The 22,342-nt window shown below is 44.8% G+C and overlaps 2 protein-coding genes and 1 non-coding gene across 4 annotated transcripts in view; all 3 read left to right on the forward strand.

Moving 5' to 3' along the window:
- The window catches only part of LOC111978886 (small ribosomal subunit protein uS19), a 7,720-nt gene extending 2,574 nt beyond the window's left edge, over positions 1–5,146 (forward strand). The window contains exons 1-4 of one of the 2 annotated variants that reach the window (XM_070448965.1): positions 725–747; positions 1,504–1,589; positions 2,029–2,263; positions 4,991–5,146. In XM_070448965.1, coding sequence (XP_070305066.1) covers positions 745–747; positions 1,504–1,589; positions 2,029–2,263; positions 4,991–5,104 — 438 coding nt within the window. In that variant the 5' untranslated portion in view covers positions 725–744 and the 3' untranslated portion in view covers positions 5,105–5,146. Of the gene's footprint in view, positions 1–724; positions 748–1,503; positions 1,590–2,028; positions 2,264–4,990 lie in introns of those variants that run through there. The other variant, XM_024009127.1, reaches the window with a different exon arrangement.
- On the forward strand, positions 1,645–1,777 carry LOC111979854 (small nucleolar RNA SNORA35). Its single transcript, XR_002879388.1, has one exon. It is a non-coding gene; the product is annotated as a small nucleolar RNA SNORA35 (small nucleolar RNA).
- Positions 5,147–5,246: 100 nt separating the features above from the next.
- LOC111978887 (dipeptidyl peptidase 9) overlaps positions 5,247–22,342 on the forward strand; it is a 24,547-nt gene continuing 7,451 nt past the window's right edge. Inside the window, exons 1-16 of the mRNA XM_024009128.2 lie at positions 5,247–6,013; positions 8,175–8,265; positions 8,469–8,707; positions 8,862–8,974; positions 10,888–11,061; positions 11,449–11,620; positions 11,750–11,860; positions 12,107–12,235; positions 12,707–12,768; positions 12,867–12,967; positions 13,279–13,456; positions 13,902–14,061; positions 15,875–15,954; positions 16,378–16,530; positions 17,469–17,604; positions 21,783–21,928. Of these exons, the coding sequence (XP_023864896.1) occupies positions 8,210–8,265; positions 8,469–8,707; positions 8,862–8,974; positions 10,888–11,061; positions 11,449–11,620; positions 11,750–11,860; positions 12,107–12,235; positions 12,707–12,768; positions 12,867–12,967; positions 13,279–13,456; positions 13,902–14,061; positions 15,875–15,954; positions 16,378–16,530; positions 17,469–17,604; positions 21,783–21,928 (2,010 nt within the window). The 5' untranslated portion in view covers positions 5,247–6,013; positions 8,175–8,209. The remainder of the gene's footprint in view (positions 6,014–8,174; positions 8,266–8,468; positions 8,708–8,861; positions 8,975–10,887; positions 11,062–11,448; positions 11,621–11,749; positions 11,861–12,106; positions 12,236–12,706; positions 12,769–12,866; positions 12,968–13,278; positions 13,457–13,901; positions 14,062–15,874; positions 15,955–16,377; positions 16,531–17,468; positions 17,605–21,782; positions 21,929–22,342) is intronic.

A 22,342-nucleotide genomic window follows, 5' to 3' on the forward strand; every position in this document is an offset into this window, starting at 1 on the left:
GACACAATCGTGTAAGCTAACCATCCACCCAGAACAAGAGCCCTAAACTTCAAATCGATAAATCCAAATTATACGCAATGAAAACAACACTCTCCTTATTCCGTTATATTTGTGCCTCGCCGGGCACGGTCTCTTCCTCTGTAATAACAAATCAATGATCGTGTTCACTCCTTCCTGTCGTTCAAGTTGAGGTGTGATTCCTCACTGATCCATCCTCTACAGCAGGAAACAGCTAACCACTACCAATCTCTGTGGTGGGGTGGATATATACCTCTGGCTATCTTTACCCTGGACTCTGGTTAATACCTTGAAACCTCCAGGATGGCGACGCTTCAATAGCCATACATACCCCTCTCCTTCCCAGTGCTGCACCCAAACTGCTCTCTTAAATGCCAAGTAAAACCTAATGATCCTCTCTTCAACCGTCCAGCATCACTCTTTACCTCGGGAGATGCTTCTGGGATTTTACTGAGACATATAGAAATAGTGGACAATCTACAAACTAACACCTAGGTGTGTCTGCGCTTATATCTGTAACTCGTTCTCTCTTCCAGACTCACATTTAAGCATATCCAATTACTCCAAATCTACATTCTTAGAATCAGCTTCCTATTTCGCAACAAAGCATCCTTCACTCATGCTGCCAAAACATACCCTATGTAACAGACCATTTCCTATACGATCCATGAATCTCGGTGAAATTGTACAGTTTACAAAAGAGGAGAAGGTACGGTGGGATTCGAAATGGTTGGTAATCTATTTAACTTGGCTTTCGAAGACCTTAGAAAGGCAGGGTAGAATAGATATAGGTCTGTAGCAGTTTGGGTCTAGAGTGTCTCCCCCTTTTGAAGAGGGTGATGATCGCGGCAGCTTTCCAATCTTTGGGAATCTCAGACGATACGAAGTGAGGTTGAACAGGCTAGTAATAGGGGTTGCAACATATATAGCCCGGCTGATTTGTAGGCGTCCAGATTTTGCAGCTCTTTCAGAACATCAGCTATCTGGATTTGGGTGAAGGAGAAATGGGGGGGGCTTGGGCGAGTTGCTGTGGGAGGTGCAGGGCAGTTGATCGAGGTAGGGGAAAGCATGGCCAGCTGTAGCCAGGTGGAAAGCATGGCCAGCTGTAGAAAAATGCTTATTGAAATTCGCAATTATAGTGGATTTATCAGTGTTTCCTAGCCTCAGTGCAGTGGGCAGCTGGGGGGAGGTGCTCTTATTCTCCATGGACTTTAGTGTCCCAGAACTTTTTTGTGCTACAGGAAAGCAAATTTCTGTTTGAAAAAGCTAGCCTTAGCTTACCTAACTGCCTGTGTATATTGGTTCCTAACTTCCCYGAAAAGTTGCATATCACGGGGATTCCGAAGTCAGCACAACAGCACTCTACTAACACATAGTGGCTATAACTATTATTAATGATATTCCTAATGAACGTCTCGTTTTAACACTCATTTTCGTTGGCCCTCAATATCCACTGTGTTAAAGTAGTTTGTGTGATTTCCCTAGGCGGATGTCGAGATCAAGAAGAAGCGTACCTTCAGGAAGTTCACCTACAGAGGTGTGGACCTGGACCAGCTTCTGGACATGTCCTAGTGAGTAAATCAATTCATCCAGTAAATGCGCCACTACATTTGGMAATAATGCTGTTTGCATTGTGGTATTTTGGTGAAAGCTCAGCCCTTTCTGAGTGTAACCATCATACCAATGCTAGATGAACCCCATCTTGCAGAAGGGTGAGGTCTGACAGTGGCGTTCTCTCTTTCGAAAGTTGGGTACATTATTATGGCAACTGGTATGCTGTGTTCCATTTTCTTTTGTTTTCTCAATTTTGCATGTAATACAATACATATCGTTACATAATTAGTTGGACTATTGACTAAATATGTGAAATTCTAGAGGCCATTTTGGTGCAGTCTGGATTCATTTAAATGTTTAATTAACTTCCCTGTAGAAGTCTCCAGTCTGCTATTTGGACCTAATGCKGAATGTTAATCTGAAAGTATGCCTGACTGCATCATGCCTCTTCTCCAGTGAACAGCTGATGCAGCTGTACTGCGCCCGCCAGAGGAGGAGACTTAACCGTGGCCTTCGCCGCAAGCAGCAGTCCCTCCTGAAGCGCCTGCGTAAGGCCAAGAAGGAGGCTCCCCCGATGGAGAAGCCCGAGGTGGTGAAGACTCACCTTAGGGACATGGTCATCCTGCCTGAGATGGTCGGCTCAATGGTCGGAGTGTACAACGGCAAGACCTTCAACCAGGTTGAAATCAAGGTGAGGTTTTGGGAAAGGTCTGTGGATAGGCTTGGGCGGTTTCCAGATTGTCATACCTTCATATCAACCTTGTGTTGTCCTGGGATATTTGGTAATACCGACACTGAACACAAGGGGTGCTATTTTGGGGCCCCCAGGTGGGGCAGCGGTCTGGTGGCGCACAATTTGGCCCAGCGTCGTCCAGGTTTGGTCTGGCATTGTAAATAAGAMTTTGTTCTTAACTGACTTGCCTAGTTAAATAAATAAAAAATGTCTAACCTCACTGGGCCTCTAATCCAAAGGTTAGCAATGCTAATAGGTTCATGTAAAATTCCATATTGAATGCTAGCTAAATGCTAAAGAGTGCATTGTGAACATTTTATAGTCTCTGACATGAACTATTTACAGTACAGACATCCCAGCTCAAAGTTATACAAGGAACTAAAAAATGCTACTCAGTTTGCTGCACTCACAAAACATTTTTAGACAGCAAGGCTTTTGATCCAAAAGGAGGTTCTCTGCTGTTACCAAGAGAAGTTGGTTTTGCGAGAAGCTAACCAGGTAGCACGATACCTAATGCACAACTGCATAGCAGTTAGCACATTTCAGACAGTTAATGTAATAGTAATAAGATACACTATGGCCAAAAGTATGTGGACACCCCTTCAAGTTATTGGATTCAACTATTTCAGCCACACCCGTTGCTGACAGGTGTTTAAAATCAAGCACACCGCCATGCAATCTCCATAGACAAACATTGGCAGTAGAATAGTCTGAACTGAAGAGCTCAGTGACTCAACGTGGCACCGTCATAGGATGCCACCTTTCCAACAAGTCAGTTTGTCTRTTTTCTGCCCTGCTAGAGCTGCCCCGGTCAACTGTAAGTGCTGTTATTATGAAGTGGAAACGTCTAGGAGCAATAACGGCTCAGCCGCAAAGTGGTAGGCCACACAAGTTTATTTAACTAGGCAAGTCGGGTTAAGAACAAATTCTTATTTTCAATGAAGGCCTAGGAACAGTGGGTTAACTGCCTTGTTCAGGGGCAGAACGACAGATTTTTTYCTTGTCAACCTCGGGGATTCAATCTTGCAACCTTTCGGTTAATAGTCCAACGCTCTAACCACTAGGCTACCTGCCCCCACAAGCTCACAGAACAGGACCGCCAAGTGCTGAAACGTGTAGCGCATTTATTTTTTTATGTCCTCTGTTGCAACACTCACTACCAAGTTCCAAACTGCCCCTGGAAGCAACTTCAGCACAATAACCGTTTGTTAGGAGCTTCATGAAATGGGTTTCCATGGCCGAGCAGCCGCACACAAGCCTAAGATCACCATGCACAATGTCAAGACTCTGCTGAAGCTCGCTGCVATTGAACTCTAGAGCAGTGGAACCGTGTTCTCTGGTGTGATGAATCACGCTTCACCATCTGGCAGTCCGATAGACGAATCTGTGTTTGGCAGGTGCCAGGAGAACGCTACCTGCCCGAATGCATAGTACCGACTGTGAAGTTTGGTGGAGAATGAATAATGATCTGTGGCTGTTTTTCGTGGTTTGGGCTAAGCCCCTTAGTTCCAGTGAAGGGAGTCTTAATGCTACAGCATACAGTGACATTCTAGATTCTGTGCCTCTAACTTTGTGGCAATGGTTTGGGGAAGGCCCTTTCCTGTTTCAGCATGACAATACCCCTGTGCAAAAAGCGAGGTCCCTACAGAAATGGTTTGTTGAGATCGGTGTGGAAGAACTTGACTGGCCTGCACAGAGCCCTGACCTCAACCCCATCGAACAATTTTGGGGTGAATTGGAACACAGGCTGCAAGCCAGGCCTAATCGCCCAACATCAGTGCCCGGCCTCACTAATGCTCTTGTGGCTTAATGGAAGTCTCTGCAGCAATGTTCTTCCTTGTGGAAAGCCTTTCCAGAAGAGTGGAGGCTGTGATATCAGCAAAGGGGGGACCAACTCCATAAAAAAAATGTACCTTTATTTATACAGGTTTTTCTCATTGARATAACATCTMTTTTCCAGGAGAGACCTGGTCCATATCAATGCCCATGATTTTGGAATGCGATTTTTACACRTGTCCACATACTTTTGGCATTGTAGTGTATCTAGCTGGCAAATATTTAGTTGTGAATTCCATACTATAACTAGATCACCTGGYGCGTGCTGCACAGCAGTGAGTGACTGAAGGCTCCGGTCTCGTCACTGTGCTTGTAAACAAACATCATGTTACTGGGGACTACCAGTAGGCTTCATAATGAATATGTGATGGGTGAAATGACRAAAGCAATCTGCTTTATCTCCTAGTTAAAAAGTAATGACAAATATTCAAATTCATTAAACTTCAAATATAGTTTTAATCGRTATGGAAAAACCTTCCCGTGGYTATTTCCAAATTCCCCGTTATACTGTCCAAGCCTACTAGACACCACAATGGCCCCTCCCGAGATTACAATTGTAAATAACTTTTTGTATTTTACTTTTTGCTAGGGATTTTGCATCCATTGACCTGCATGTCACTTGCCTATTACTTGATTTGCCTCACTGTATTTTTGAAGCCTTTGGTAACAATCACAGATTTTTGTGTAGTCCATAAATGTTTTGGTCCTGCATCAGTCTTGGCCTTAAGTTTTATGTCTGAAGCTGTCGGTGCACAATGTACTGTGGTAGTTGTGGTACAGGTGTATTCTAGTTGTCTAGTAACAGGATTGTCCTGCTCCATACTAACAATTTTACATTTCTCTCTCCAGCCTGAGATGTGCGGCCACTACCTGGGGGAGTTCTCTATCACCTACAAGCCAGTCAAGCACGGTCGCCCCGGTATCGGAGCTACACATTCTTCCCGTTTCATCCCACTGAAATAGAAGGGCTGCTGTCTTTGTATAAATAAAAATGARGTCCCCACATTTTTCTGTTGGCTTTTAATTTAAACGTGTTTTGTTCTGTTTGCCTGAATTTGTATCCATTGAAAAGGGGTCTAATGGCACTGAATTAATTTCGTTTTCAAGGTCTGAGTACATATGTGCCAATGTGTTAACTTTTTTTGGGGGGGGGGGGGTTTAAAAGAAATAATAATCCGTTTACTGGCAATATGGTGTGTTGCATTTGTCTCAACACGGCTAAATTTGCATATACACGGCTACCACAAGGGTAAACTCATATGTGAGGTAATCTATCACGTTAATTCAGAGAAAATTACTGCCAAACAGTCACGTATAATAAACGAACAAACACCCTAGATTGCTTCGCCACCTGAATCGTGAATGTCTAGTAAACTGGGACATTTTATTAAAGCAATTAAGACTTGACAGTCATTGATATTGTTGTGTTAATTGAACATTGCATCTACTGTTTCAGTTTTTTTTTTTTTTGAAACGGACAGCATATTTTCCAATGCAATAATCTTGAATCATTTACAGTTTTGGCAACCTTTCCTGTCAGTACATGTTTACAGTAGAATGTGTACAATTCTTTATTCATAAATTATTGCCGCGTATCAAACACTCATTTCTGGTTAGGATTAGTCAATGCGCAGCCGCTAGCGCAGCATCATCCTTGCGAACACAGCCGAAGAGGAGCGGTGCGGCCCTGTAAAAGCGCCGAAGCATTATCCCCGGGTTAGAAGGTTCCTGGGTGTTCTCCTTCGTGATCTACGTTTATGTCTGCCTACATTCTGGGCCATGGACACAACCTTTAGCAGTAATAATATTYGTGTTTTAATACCTACCTAGTAAAGCCAAGGATCGTTTGGAAAATAAGAAGAGGCTGGATTGGTAAGTATACGCTTCTGAACTCGATTCTGATAGTAGTCGACTCCAGTGACAGGCTTGCTAAGGAACCAGCTAGCTCATAGTTGCCAACCTGRTATACCCGACAACTGTCACGAGAGAGCTGTCATGTTACAGTGTATCCTACCTGGTAAACGTTGCGGTAACATGTAGTTAGTTTGCGGCAATGTAACAATTACGCTATATTAGATATACAATGTAGCTAATCACGACACTGTTGCCAACTTGTACTGTTAGCTAGCTAAACCATATCCAGCTACAGTTGTGACCCCTTGATGAGAACAAAGATAGCTATGTCGTACGTACCGGTCATTAAATTATTTCCTATCCCTGGTTTCCTTTCCCAATTCTAGCTACCAACCTATCTGATATTTATAATGGTAGAATATCAGTTCGTCTTATCTTCAAAGGTTATTAATGGAAGAGAAAATGTCAGTGACTTAGATTAGTCTGTAGTCAATGCAGGCAATGTGTGGATGACAAAAACGAGTTTGTCAGCTATCACTTCCTGCTTTCCAGATGCAGAAGTGATACTTCTTCATACCTTTTCTGTATGGTGCAGTTTAGGCCTTCCAACCCCCCCCCCAGGCCATATTTCCCCTTGTACACTGAACAAAAATAGAAATACAACATGTAACGTGTTGGTTTCATGWGCTGAAATAAAATATGTGAAGTGTTCCATACACACAAAAAGCTTATTTCTCTCAAATTGTGTCTACAAATTTGTTTACATCCCCTGTTTAGTGAACATTTCTCCTTTGTCAAGATAATCCATCCCCCTGACAGGTGTGGCATATCAAGAAGCTGATTAAACAGTGTGATCATTACACAGATGGATCTTGTGCTGGGGACAATAAAAGGMCACTCTAAAATGTGCAGTTTTATAACACAACACAATGCCACAGATRTCTCAAGTTTTGAGGGAGGGTGCAATTGGCATGCTGACTGCAGGAATTTCCACCAGATCTGTTGCCAGAGAATTTAATGTTAATTTCTCTACCAACATCGTTTTAGAGAATTTGGCAGTACGTCCAACCGGCCTGACTACCGCCGACCACTTGTATGGCACGTTTGGGCGAGCGGTTTGCTAATGTCAACATTGGGAACAGAGTGCCCATGGTGGAGGTGGAGTTATGGTATAGGCAGGCATAAGCTACAGACAACAGACAACAAACACAATTGCATTTTATCGTTGGCAATTTCAATGCACAGAGATACCGTGACGAGATCCAGAGGCCCATTGTGAGGCCTATTTCTTTTAAAGTATCTGTGACCAACAGATGCATATCTGTATTCCCAGTCAGTGGAAATCCATAGATCCTAATTCATTTTTTTTTTTAATTGACAGATTTTCTCATATAAACTGTAACTCAGTAAAATCTTTGAAATTGTTGCTTTTATATTTTTGTTCTGTATAGAGCTGTGACCAATTTGCATGTTCACCCTAGTCTCCCAGAGGGCTGTTTTGGAGCTATTGTCATAATGTTTACACACCCATCCACTCCTTCTGGAGCTTCAGTGTGACATTGTAAAGGCCAGGTTGAGGGGGTCACGGCCCATAGGTTTGTTTGGACAATGGGCACCGAGCAGGCTATTGGTGATCAGATTCCCTTTAAATCCAATGCTTGAATGTTTTCTTCACATCATCTGAAAGCAAATGAGTTCTCTGAAATTCCACCAACACAAAGAACATCAATGGGGTCCTTGGCAACCGCCTTTACGCCTGCCCACTCCATACAGAGGGCAAAAGGTTTCATGCATTCCTGTAACATCAAACTATACAACCACTTTGTTTTTACTATCATTATGTTGGCTAAGGTTTCATGCATTCCTGAAGATGCCTTTGCTATCTTCTATCACACCTTAGATACATTTTAGTCATTTAGCAGACGCTCTTATCCAGAGTGACTAGGGTTCCATGCCTTGCTCAAGGGCACATCAACAGATTTTTCTCCTAGTCGGCTCTGGAATTCACACCAAGCAAACTTTCGGTTACTGGACCAACGCCCTTAACCACTAGGCTACCTGCCGACCTAAATACCAAACCTTTACTGCATGCAGGTTTGAATGAGAGATTTTATATGTAGGCGTTTTATTCAATGTCTATAAGATTGATTAACCCTTTTATTTGAATGTTTAACTTTAGATTGCAGACTCTGGTTGAGGCTTGTTGGCCAGTGAATGCATAGAGTGAAGAAGGTCAAACTTGGAGACAAAACAGAAGGTTACTGGAAAAGGTATGGTGTCCATGTGCGTTCCAATGACCTGTGTGTACCTTCTCTGCAGATAGGAGTGCTAGATAACCCATTGTATAGGCCAATACATGTGTGTCTGTCTATCTGTCTGTGTGCGTTTCCATACTAGATGCAAGTGCCATTGTTCGTGAGCATGTAGATTACCAGCGGGTTGTCTCTGTGTTTTTTTCTGTTCTCCCTCTCAGTTATTTAGAAGGGAATATGACGGCGGTGGACGGGCTAACAGACAGCACAGAGGTGGTGGAGATGGAGGCCGTTCCATCTCAGTTCTATGTGGAGAAGCACTCGTGGGGCGGCCTGCGTGACATCATCCACAGCAGCAGGAAGTACTCAGGAATGATCGCCAACAAAGCGCCCCATGACTTCCAGTTTGTGCAGAAAAACGATGAGTCAGGCCCCCACTCCCATCGACTGTACTACCTCGGTGAGCCAAGGCCATCTGCCACTGATGATCGTCACACTTTGGGTCACTCAGTGCGTCATTGAGTTACTCACGTTTCTCAAGTTGCAACACTGTTTTGCAAGTTGTACCATGGCCTCTTAACTAATTTTCACTTCCGACCGTCTCTATCGATCAGGAATGCCTTACGGAAGTAGAGAGAACTCACTGCTCTACTCGGAAATCCCCAAGAAGATCCGGAAAGAGGCCCTCTTGGTGTTGTCGTGGAAACAGATGCTGGATCACTTCCAGGTGAATACCCCTTGAATCCTCTGTGCGTCACTGAAACCTAATGACCTCCAAACCTGGTGCCAAGGAAATCCTAATAAAATATATTATAGTTATTATCATTATTATTATAGTTATTATCCTCATAAGATAAAGATCTCAAGCTTTCTAACATTTTTTTTACCGTGGTTTGTCAAAAAATGCATTTGCTAATTCACTGGAAACGTTCGTAACATAACAAGACCTGAAGCCAGGAGATGCGTAATAGGAAAGTGGAACCATAATTTCTCACATATTCACAGACATTMATTCAGAGATACCCACAAAGTCTCCAGACAGCGACAATTAAATAACAGTTGAATGATCATTAAAGGTAGACTCAGCGAAATGACGCTGCCGCGATCATCACCGCAGATATTGCGATGAGGGAGATGCAGACTTCGCTCGCACACAGTCACACACAGTATCTTCGCATGTGCRTGGGTTCGCTTCACGCTSTCAGATAACAGGCACGCACATGCATACTGACGCCACACATTTTAAATAATTTATTTGAATCCACCAATSAAATGTACAAAAAAAGGATCCAAACATTTCAAAGGTCCCTGTATGCATGGCCCTCAAGGGTACAGAAAGCACCTCCTTCTCCAAACAGCTACAATAGCTGAAACAGAGCAGTATCTAGTCAATTGCTTCGCCCGTTTTTGTCAGGCCCGCAATCTGGAGGCCACACACTGCAAGTCTGTGTATGTGGCCGCGACTGCCAAATATCAGCGCCACCAGCTTGCACCTCCACCCGAGGCTGTCCCAGCATGCCATGAGGGGCTAGTATTTAAAAAGCTTCTCAGTGAAGTTTTGCTCCATGTAGCCATCCACTGAGCAGCCCACTTCCAAAATGAGCGCCTCCCCCACAACAACAATATCTGGTGTATTTGGCCCACAGGAAATCACATCATCAACATCAAACCAGCTTCCTGTTACACAACAATGTTTACGCATGTGTGCTGTTGGTGAGACCACTTGTCTCACCTCTCTGGCTATCAGAACAACAAGGCCATCATGATTAGCAATGTACAAATCCTTGTATGAACAGCGGCCATTCACAACGTGGGCAATGGACTCCATTACATTTGACTCATGTAGAATACAAAATGGGTCATGGTTTGCAGGGGACCAGAGTGCTAGATTATATTTTGTTGGTACAACTTGCAGCATGGAATGGAAGACAGAGTGGTCAGCACAGTCCAGGGCAGTGAGTTTCCCCTGCTGCCTCAGGCCAGTSCAGCGTTGCAATAGCTACATCYGTCTGATACCAAGGAGTGTCGTCCTGGATGTAGGATGAGATGTTTCATCATGGGTGACAGAAGCCTCCACAACAACACTGCGATCTGCCACAACTGCATCAGAGGCAGTCACTGGCTCAGTTTGCATATTAGTCTGTCCGGTTGMTCAGGTCGTTGRGGTCCGGCCAGTCTCACMAGACTCCAAAGCCTGCAGCAYGAGTGTCCAATTTTCCATTGGCCTTCCTCCTGAAGCCCAGGAAGTTGTCCTCGGTGTCCCTGGCCAGTGGGACCTTCCTCCTCCATAGGTCCAGAAGGAGGGAGGCTCTGGCTAACTGCCTAACTGTCACATCGTCACTGTTGAACATGTTCAACAGGTGAGTCAGTCTGGTAGCAATGTAAATGGACCAGTAAGTAAGCATTTCACTGTTAGTCTACACCTGTTGTCTACGAAGCATGTGACACATACAATTTCATTTAATTTGATTTCAGGTACGGGACCAAAACAGCTGTGAAGTTTAGCCTCGCGCTTCAACGTTCTTAGTTGYTGCTGAAATTGACCCACTATGCTGTTTACTTTGTGCACCTACGTCATATCGCTGAGTCTACCTTTAAATAATTATGATGACAGCAAAATGACTTTCCCCTCACTACCAGGCCACGCCGCACCAGGGGGCCTATTCCCGGGAAGAGGAGCTCCTCAGGGAGCGGAAGCGCCTGGGAGCGTTTGGGATCACTTCCTATGACTACCACGCCCAGACCGGCCTGTTCCTCTTCCAGGCCAGCAACAGCCTCTTCTATTGCCAGGACGGGGGAAACAATGGCTTCATCGTGAGTCTTACCCCCCTTTATTCATTAAATGAACTTAGAAAGCCTTTCCTACATCTGCAATTGMCACTAAGTGAGTTACAGTAACTTTGATTAGTAGCTGCGTCATTGAATGTCATTTTAACATTCTATAGTTGATATGAGCATTGGTGMAGGAACTGCACAGCACCCAAAGCCACAGCAATGAATGGCTGTTGCAGTGTGTATGGTTGTGTCTTCAGGGTTACAATCATTAAGGCACACTGTAGCAAAARAAAAWKTCWATGGAAAACGAAAACAAGCAGTTCTATTGGACAAGTTGAGGTCGTCCCTGTTTCAGTCTGTTTTGTTCAGTTTGGTGCCTAATGAATACGACCCTGTACACTAAGAGTGTGTTTCCTGGTTTAAAAGCAGTCTGCGCCCATTAAGCCGGTGGAGATTAAGACACAGTGCTCCGGGACCCGCATGGACCCCAAGATCTCCCCAGGAGAGCCCAACTTCATTGCTTTCATCAACAACAACGACCTGTGGCTGGCTAACCTCAAGTCTGGGGAGGAGAGGAGACTCACCTTCTGTCACAAAGGTCAGAAGGSTCAGCGACTTTTGGAAGTTTGTGTACTGTAGTTGTATGGAATTGTTTACACTCTCTATGCCGTGTCGCTTACACCGCATGGATTTAATGAAATGAATGAMTCCCCTCTCCCTGGGTCAGGTCTGGATAATGTGAAGGAGGACCCCAAGTCTGCGGGCGTGGCCACGTTTGTGATCCAGGAGGAGTTTGACCGCTTCACTGGCTACTGGTGGAGTCCCTCTGCCGTAGAGGGTGAGTAGGCACCTTCTGTCACTCCTTCCTTATGACTAGAGAAGGAACCATTTTCATGTGAGAAATTGGGCTCTTCCTTAATCAAACAGTCAGTCAGTCATGCTTTGATGAATGTCGTACAGGCTTTAACTTGCCCCAGACACTGTCATCATGAAGCTGTGTCTGTCATGAATGCTAGCTGTTTCTGTATGCATTTTCAAGAGCATGTTATCAGTTCCGTCTGTCTAACCTGCTCTTCTCTGTTAGACTCAGATGGGGGCAAAACTCTGTACCTGCTGTATGAAGAGGTGGATGAGACGGAGGTAGAGATCATTCATGTTCCCTCTCCAGCCTTGGAGGAGCGAAAGGCCGACGCCTACAGATACCCCCGCACAGGTGAGTCCCCCTGGTGCTGGATGAGTCCCCCTGGCACTGGTTGAGTCCCCCTGGCACTGGTTGAGTCCCCCTGGTGCAGGGTTGTATGTGGATGTAGTGACACGTGTTTTGCCTGACGACTCAAACTGAATTCTTCCGCTGCTCTATGACTGCCATCATTGAAGTTGCTGAGGGGTGTTGTAGAAAACAAAGCTCCGCTCTACCCACGTGTGTTCTGGTTCTGGCCCAACCCATCCATTTCTGGGACCAATCAGAACGTCAGGAATGTGTTTGCGTTCTAGAAATCGTTGGGGAGGTACTCAGATCCAGACTCATTGCAGAGAAGAAACTAACATCCGTGGTCGTGGTGTAGAGTTTGGCCKGAGCAAGGAGTTTGGGTAGCTAGGCAAACATACAGTATTAGCAATAACCTAATAAATTCATTTCAAGAGTAGACCACTAGAATTAACAAAAATAATTATATTTTTGTAGGCAGTAAAAATCCTCAAACCACCCTGAAACTGGCTGAGATAAAGACTGACATACAAGGAAAAGTAAGTGGCAGCTGCTTTTGACTGCTCTCGATTTATTCTCTTATTTTGCTCTCGCTGCTCACTGTAGTGTTTACAAGGAGACTTGTGTGTGTCTCCAGATCGTGAGCATACAAGACAAGGAGCTAGTTCTCCCCTTCACCTCCCTGTTCCCTGGGACGGAGTACATCTCCCGCGCAGGATGGACGACTGATGGCAAATAGTGAGTGTTACGACATAATGTTTCCCCAGGAAACACTGCTTTTGACCTCTCTCTGATGCTATTTGGCTTACATTGGTGATGGTTAGGGCTGGGTGACGGGAAAAGTCATCCCCCAATTCCGCAGAAATCTTGGTTGATTAATTGAATCAGTTGAGCTCCAACACAGGCCTACATACTCTGTAGCACTCTAGGACCAGGGTTGGTGTCCTCTGAGCTTGCGGAAAGGACAAGGCATTAGTGATGTTGGACCAGTGATTATTGTACTGTATGATCCAGTCAGTGAGGGAATGTGTGTTTCTGTCTCCCCCAAGTGGTTGGGCAGTGCTGTTGGACCGCAGTCAGAGGAGGCTCCAGCTGGTGCTGCTGCCCCCGGCCCTCTTCATCCCCGTCACAGACGACCTGGCCCAGAGGCAGAAGAACCTGGAGGCTGTGCCCCATGACGTCCAGCCCTACATCGTCTACGAGGAGACCACMGACATCTGGATCAATGTGAGATAGCCAGGGAAAGGGGGGCAGGGTGGGGATAATATGGAAAATGACTACGGGTTAGGGAAAGGAGGGGCACTGACTTGTCATTCCTCATTTTAAACTCTGGAGCCTCGGTCTTTCATCCATCTGTACCTTATGAGAGAATTGTAGTTACCAGATATGTGCTTWGTATTATGTAGAATTAATCGTCAGACTGTAGATTTGGCTATCAGTGCCCTCTCAAAAATAGAAGATTTAATGCTTCTTGGGAATTACTCTTGGAATATTTAACTGCATGTACAGTTTGGTTGTTGAATTTCCACTCATCTGACAGTCACTCTAGTGTAATAGTGATTTGAAGGGCTATATATTGACAGTGTGAGGATGTATGTATGTTGACATATGCATTTGCATGGAAGAATCAGGCCACAACAAACTAACAACCATGTTTTTCTGTTGTCCACAGGTTCATGATATTTTCTATCCATTCGTTCAAACGTCAGAGGACGAGTTCTCTTTCATATGGGTGAATGAATCCAAAACGGGCTTCAGCCATCTGTACAAAATCACATCAACATTGCAACCAGGCTGCTACCAATGGTCAGGAAGCTACGAATACACAGAGGGTAATTCCGTTGCTGTCATTAACCAGGTTTTGCATAATAAAACCCACGTCAGGCCTGATGGAAAAAGCAAATTTGCTAAATCTCGGTCCCCCARAAAATACACTTCACAAGTCGGGATAAGTTTATTGGTTAAATAGATTGTGACAATTGCGGTTGAGACACAGTTATGAGCAACTTTTGATATAATAGCCAGTAAGAGTCACGTRATGATATGCCTACCACCACCACAGACAGATGAAACCAGTTATGATGAACTTTATGCAAATGTACAATAAATATAGAGCAGTGGTACTCAACTCTTAACCTACCAGGTCAGGAGCCTGATGGTTTTCTGTTCTACCTGAGGGGGGGGTGTATGCTGCTGGCAGTAATTAATTCCACATATCTGATGTCCCAGGTCTAAATCAGTCCCTGATTAGAGTGGAACAATGAAACAAAGCTGTGGAACTAGCTTCCAGGTCCAGAGTTGAGTTTGAGGGATATAGAGGGTATTTTTTAAATTCTGGTGACATGCCATTATCAAATAAAAATGATCTTGCTGTTATCTATAATCTCATCATATAACCTACCCTGTCCACTTCATCAGTGAACTGTTGTCTAGAGCACATGCGCCAAAACCAGATGGAGAAAGTTTGAGTGACAAAACCATCGTTAGACTTGAAAATGCGATGGAAACCAATTTAACTTTAATTATGTTTTTTTGTGTGTAATTTTTACCCCCCTTTTTCTCCCCAATTTCTTGATTACGATCTTGTCTCATCGCTGCAACTCCCGTACGGACTCGGGAGAGGCGAAGGTCGAGAGCTGTGTGTCCTCCGAAACACAACCGCACTGATTCTTGACACAATGCCAACTTAACCCAGAAGCCAGCCGCACCAATGTGTCAGAGGAAACACCGTGCACCTGGCGACCGTGTCAGTGTGCACTGAGCCCAGGCCCGCCACAGGAGTCGCTAGTGCGCGATGGGACAAGGACATCCCTGCCGGCCAAACCCTCCCCTAACCCGGATGACACTGGGCCAATTGTGCGCCGCCCTATGGGTCTCCCGGTCGTGTCCTGCTGCGACAGAGCCTGGTCTCAAACCTAGAATCTCGAGTGACACAGCTAGCACTGCGATGCAGTGCCTTAGACCACTGTGCCACTTGGGAGGCCCAAGCCGCGCTTCTTAACTCTCTCAATTAACCCGGAAGCCAGCTGCACCAATGTGTCGGAGGAAAAACCGTTCAACTGACGACCGAAGTCAGCCTTCAGGCGCCTGGCCCGTCGCAAGGAGTCGCTAGAACACGATGAGCCAAGTAAAGCCCCACCGGCCAAACCCCTAACCCGGACGACGCTGGGCCAATTGTGAGCCGCCCTATGGGACACCTGGTCACGGCCGGTTATGACACTACAACCCCAGGCTGTAGTGACACCTCAACACTGCGATGCAGTGACTTAGACCGCTGCGCCACTCGAGARGCACAGGGTACATGGACATTTTAAGTGCTTTTTATGTGCACTACATCATCCCACACAGCTTTTTATCCACARCCAGTCAGTTTGATGGAAACACCTATGGTGATTTTAGAATATTCACATGAAATTCTGTCGCAAATTGGATTGAAACCTGGCTATCGTCATGTTTTGTGTGACGGCATACACAGATCTGGGACTCAGGCTTTGTCCTTCCTTCCTTGAGCTAATCACTGATCTGTATGTGTCGTGATTTAATGAAGGCTCATCCGGGCGTCACATTACTGCACTGTAAGTCTGGCCAATGTAATAAAAGTTGTCAAAATATCATCTCTAATCTCTATGTTATTTTCCTCTGCAGGAGACTTTAAATGTGCAATCAAGGAGGAGATGACTCTGACCAGTGGGGAGTGGGAGGTTTTGGCAAGGCATGGCTCCAAGGTAGGACCTTCAGTCAGTCAGATTAAAACCCTTATTGTCACAGTGCATTATAAAATATCTTTATAATAGACTTTTGTGTGTGCCTATGCTATTGTAAGTTTAAAATGCATGTTCTGCCATCAATATAAATATAATCTGTGATTCTTTCTGTAGATCTGGGTGAATGAGGCCTCTAAGCTGGTGTACTTCCAGGGCACTAGAGACACTCCCCTGGAGCACCACCTCTATGTCTGTCTCTTATACACATCTAGATGTGTATTCTCTCTCTCCCTCCCTCTGTCCCTCTAGATCTGGGTGAATGAGGCCTCTAAGCTGGTGTACTTCCAGGGCACTAGAGACACTCCCCTGGAGCACCACCTCTATGTCTGTCTCTTATACACATCTAGATGTGTATTCTCTCTCTCCCTCCCTCTGTCCCTCTAGATCTGGGTGAATGAGGCCTCTAAGCTGGTGTACTTCCAGGGCACTAGAGACACTCCCCTGGAGCACCACCTCTATGTGGTCAGCTATCAGTCCCCTGGMGAYGTGGTCAGACTCAGCAAGCCTGGCTTCTCCCACAGCTGCTCTGTAAGCAAGGTATGGACTCACTCAGCAAATAGGATTGAACTAACCTTAAACAGGGTAGGAGGTATATTGACTCTTTGGGATGTCCTAACAGTAGTAGGCTAGTAGGCTAGATCAGCATTTTGATTTTGTAACACTTATGGGGGGTGCCTGGCTGCCAAGCCCCCCTCTGGCACCCCTGTAATTCCAACTCTTACCCCAAAAATGTATTCTTGTAATCGGGCTACAGGGATTGATTGAATATATAATATATATATATATTATATATATATAATATATATATATGGCCCTCTGTCACAAGCTCTTCTGTGGCCATCTTGCCAAACAACATGGCTGCAGTAGGTAGTACCAACGAACACTGTAACATCCTGGCATTCTGATCTCAGTTAGACACACTGCACTCAATCATCCCCTCCCCACGCTTCATGAGACCACACCACATAAGTACCTTAGGGAGGTACAGCTGATCTCTTCCCTATGAGAAGCCTGGTTACAACAGGCAGCGTTGTGGAACTCTGCCCATGTCATGCTGTGTAGCCATCTGGTCATTCAGCGTCACTGTGTGCCTGTGTGAGAGGATATTGATGRATGTTACTACAATGTTACAGGGATTTGCCTTAGCTGTTAACAGATTGGGCAGAGTAGACATGGCCTGTTGTGTGGGCATCTGGGCCCTCTGTGATGTGGAGTTATCCAGGGAGGTGGTTCTAAACCTGATGGTCTCARATCTGTTGTGATTTTTCAGGTATACCTCTAACATTGTAAGGTGAGAGACAAAGCTGGCTTGAAATCAGGGCCCAGTGACATTCTGTCTCCGATGTGAAGATTAATTCACAGCTGTTCATCTCTCTTTGTCTCCTTCTCTCACTCCTTATCATTGTATCTCCCCTTTCTATCCCTCTTTCTCTCTCTATATTCTTTACTCTCCCTCTCTTTTTCTCTCTCCACAGAACTTTGATATGTTTGTCAGCCACTACAGTAACGTGAGCACTCCCCCCTGTCTCCACATCTACAAGCTGACTGGCCCAGAGGGAGACCCTCTCCACATGGTTCCTGAGTTCTGGGCCAGCATGATGGAAGCCCCAGGTAAGGAAGAGAGGATGGTTTATATCATTACTTAAAAAGTCCCCAAAATGTATGTGGCAATCACAGATTACCCCTTTAAAGATGTATTCTTTCTTCCTTGAGGCAATCACTGTATAGGTGTAAACTGTACCATGGGACTCTCAATTACTCATTCCAGGGCCAGGTTTCCTGATAGCAATGGAATTTAGGCTCCGAGGGTTATATATTTTATTTTAATTTAATTTTTTAAAATATATTTTACTCCTTTTTCCCCAATTTTCGTGGTATCCAATCGCTAGTAATTACGATCTTGTCTCATCGCTACAACTCCCGTACGGGCTCGGAGAGACGAAGGTCGAAAGCCATGGCGTCCTCCGAAAGCACAACCCAACCAAGCCGCACTGCTTCTTAACACCAGCGCGCCTCCAACCCGGAAGCCCCGCACCAATTGTAGGAGGAAACACCGTGCACCTGGCCCTCGGTTAGCGCGCACTTGCGTCCGGCCGCCAGCAGGAGTCGCTGGAGCGCGATGAGACCAGGATATCCCTACCGGCCAACCCTCCTAACCCGGACGACGCTAGGCCAATTGTGCGTCGCCCCCGGGACCTCCGCGGTCGGCGAGTTGTTTTAACCATGCATCTTTCCTACAACAGCTGAAGATGTACAATGCGTTCCAGTGGTGTAAAGTACTTAAGTAAAATACTTTTTAAAGTACTACTTAAGTAGTTTTTGTTTATTATTATTTAACCTTTAACTAGGCAAGTCAGTTAAGAACAAATTCTTATTTGCAATGAGCCTACCAAAAGGCAAATCCTCCTGCGGGGACGGGGCCTGGGTTAAAAATAAAATACAAATAAGGACAAAACACACATCACGACAAGAGAGACACAACAACACCACATAAGAAAGACATAAAACAACAACAGCATGACAGCAACACATGAAAACCAGCATGGTGGCAACACAAATGACAAGTGGCAGAGCACAACATGTTACAAACATTATTGGGCACAGACAACAGGCAAGAAGGTAGAGACAACAATACATCGCAAGCAGCCATAACTGTCAGTAAGAGTGGCCATGATTGAGTTTTTGAATGAGGGATTGAGATAAAATGTCCAGTTTGAGTGTTTGTTGCAGCTCGTTCCAGTCGCTAGCTGCAGCGAACTGAAAAGAGGAGCGACCCAGGATGTGGTGTGCTTTGGGACCTTTAACAGAATGTGACTGGCAGAACCGTGTTGTATGTGGAGGATGAGGGCTGCAGTAGATATCTCAGATAGGGGGGAGTGAGGCCTAAGAGGGTTTTATAAATAAGCATCAACCCTTGCAATGGGATACTGAGATGACCAGTTTACAGAGGAGTATAGAGTGCAGTGATGTGTCCTATAAGGAGCATTGGAGGAAATCTGATAGCTGAATGGTAAAGAACATCTAGCCGTCGAGCGCACGCCTTACCTGCCGATCTATAAATGATGTCTCCGTAGTCTAGCATGGGAAGGATGGTCATCTGAATCAGGGTTAGTTTGTCAGCTTGGTATCTGTACTGGGATTCCACTTTACTATTTATATTTTTGACCATTTTTACTTCACTACATTCCTAAAGGAAATAATGTACTTTTTTCTCCATACATTTTCCCTGACACCCAAAAGTACTTGTTACATTTTGAATGCTTAGCAGAACAGGGAAATTGTCCAAATCACGTACTTATCAAGAGAACATCCCTGGTCATTCCTACTGGTTCTGGCGGACTCACTAAACACAAATGCTTTGTTTGTAAATTATGTGTGAGTTTTAGAGGGGCACAACTTTCACTGGGGATGGGGGACTTGCAACATTTTAAATTGCATTTTTGTCTCCCCCCCCCCCCAGTTTTACCATTGGAATGTGATTTAGGACCATGTTGTCCCTTCTGGTTTGCTTAATAAGCCATTTGAAATTATTTTGACTTTTAATCAAGTTGTATTTTACTGTGTGACTTTTACTTGAGTCATTTTCTATTAAGGTATCTTTACTTTTACTCAAGTATGACAACTGGCTACTTTCTCCAGCACTGTGTGTTTCCCAAAACACCACGCAGAGAGAACATTCTCTCAGTCTGTCGTTGAGGCGTGTGTTGAAACGGATTGGCTCGAGAAAGGCAGCGCTGCTCTCTGATCCGCATTCTCTCTTTACAATCTTACGTTAACATTATAATTGTTCCACAATACTGACGACGGATCAGCTCCTAGAGAGATTATCACCTATGGCTACAAATATTTAATGCTTGCCTTATAATAATGCACTAAATCAAGTTGTGGCACATCATTGGGCTCCCGGGTAGCGCAGCGGTCTAAGGCACTGCATCTCAGAGCTAGAGGCGTCACTACAGACCCTGGTTCGATTCCAGGCTGTATCACAACCGGCCGTGATTGGGAGTCCCATCGGGCGGCGCACCATTGGCCCAGCGTCGTTAGGGTTTGGCTGGGGTATAAGAATTTGTTCTCAACTGACTTGCCTAGTTAAATAAAGGTTAAATAAAAAGTAATTGCGGACGTTACACATCAGGAAATATATTGAGGCAAAAATGACAGACAGTAGTGTACAAATAGCTAATTAAAACCCAATTTAATTAAGTAACATGAAATGTATTTCAATATCATTCAGATATATAGGTCTATGTAGCCTATACTGTATATGTATCTTTTTAATACAGTTTTCATTGGAATCGTCTTTATATCCTTCGCTTGTTATGCAAAGAAAAGGGCAAGTTTGTAGTCACTGTTAATATCGACGGTCACAGAAAAGACATAATACATCTTGATTTTGTATTTAGCGGAGATCTTCTGTGTATAAATTGACGCTGGAGGGCAAAAAAGCAGCTAACGACGTACTWRGCTGTTCTACGAGTGGTCTGAGGCAGTCGTTAAATAACAAGCAACTACGCTCCTACGAAGATTCTGACGATGAACGTAGCCTTAARATGCTTTKGGGAATCTGGTCCCTGTTGTGTAAGATCCGCGATTACTTCCGAGGAGGAATGGAGTAAATCAATGCTGCCGTAAAAACACACAGTAAGACAATATAATGCTTTGATTTTAGACTGCCCTTTACTTAGTCACTTCTCTGAGTTACCCATCCCAAATGACTCACTATTGAATTGCTTTATAAGCCAGATATCTAACAWCATCAGGTCATTGGCCAGTGTGTTTCATAGTGACTGTTGCACCATAGGTAAACCAARCTAAATCCAGAACTTATTAAATAATCACATTGATCTATTTTGGAGTTCGATTTTGTGCATGTTGGATAGTTAAGAGATTTGTATTGGCTAAGTGAAAAGTCACGGAAAATGTGAAGGCCGGCTATCTTTTGTATTTTATGAACAAAACGATCAATCTAGAGAGCTAAACCGTCCAATGTAGGTATTCACTCCAACCCTGTTCCTGGAGAGCTACCCTCCTGTAGTATTCACTCCAAATCTGTTCCTGGAGAGCTACCCTCTTAAGTATACACTCCAACCACTGTTCTTGGAGAGCGCCTCCTGTAGGTATTCACTCCAATCCTGTTCCTGGAGAGCGACCCTCCTGTAGGTAATTCACTCCAACCCTGTCCTGGAGAGCTACCCTCTGTAGGTATTCACTCCAACCCTGTTCCTGGAGAGCGGACCGTCCTGTAGGTCACACTCCAACCCTGTTCCTGGAGAGCTACCCTCCTGTAAGTATTCACTCCAATCCTGTTCCTGGAGAGCACCCTCCTGTAGGTATTCACTCCAACCCTGTTCCTGGAGAGCTAACCCTCCTGTAGGTATTCACTCCAACCCTGTTCCTGGAGAGCTACCCTCCTGTAGGTTATTCACACTCCAACACCCCCTGTATTCACCCAACTTCTTGAGAAGCTACCCTCCTGTAGTATTCACTCAAAACGACCTGTTCTTTGAAAGCATAACCTCCTGTAAGGTATTCACTCAACCCTAATTCTTGAGAGCTACCCTCCTGTAGGTATTCACTCCAACCCTGTTCTTGGAGAGCTACCCTCCTGTAGGTATTCACTCCAAACTTAATGTAGCGCACTGGATTCTAATAATTAGCTGGTTGATAAGCTGAATAAGGTCAGTTACATCTGGGGTTAGAGGGAAAACCTACAGGGCGATAGCTCTACAGGAACACGGTTGGAGAGCCCTGATCTTGTTTTTCTGTGTGTATCTTTGTGTGTTCTCCAGGTTGCCCAGGAGACTACAAATCTCCGGAGATATTTGACTTCCCGGGAAAGTCAGGCTTCCAGCTCTATGGAATGGTGTACAAGCCTCACAACCTCCAGCCTGGCAGGAAGCATCCCACAGTCCTCTTTGTCTACGGTGGCCCGCAGGTTTGTGGCTTCTCTCAGACATTACTATTTTGTTATTTGATCAGGAATTCTTTCTAGAAATCCAATCAGATCTGTGAGCACCAAAGGGGTAGGAACTAAGGGGAAGGAGTCTGGGTTTTGTCTTGAAGGGATACAGCATTTGTCAAAATTGACTTTTCATAGCAGGTTAGGAGAACTTATGCTGCAGGTTATGATAATTAAAGTAGCAAGTTAAGAGCATTAGGTTAAGGTTAGGAAAAGGGGTTCGGGTTAGCTAAAATGTAGATGTGACCAGGAGCTAGGGGCTGAAATGGAATTGGTCCTGTATGACCTGTTTGTAACTAGCAATCATAGCCAATACTTTCCCTAGAAATAGCCATACCAAGTTCTGTCACCTTGTTGTTTTTCATGTACAGTAGCAAGATGTGTACAATG

The sequence above is a fragment of the Salvelinus sp. IW2-2015 genome, linkage group LG19 (genome assembly GCF_002910315.2).
Source record: "Salvelinus sp. IW2-2015 linkage group LG19, ASM291031v2, whole genome shotgun sequence".
NCBI lineage: Eukaryota > Metazoa > Chordata > Actinopteri > Salmoniformes > Salmonidae > Salvelinus > Salvelinus sp. IW2-2015.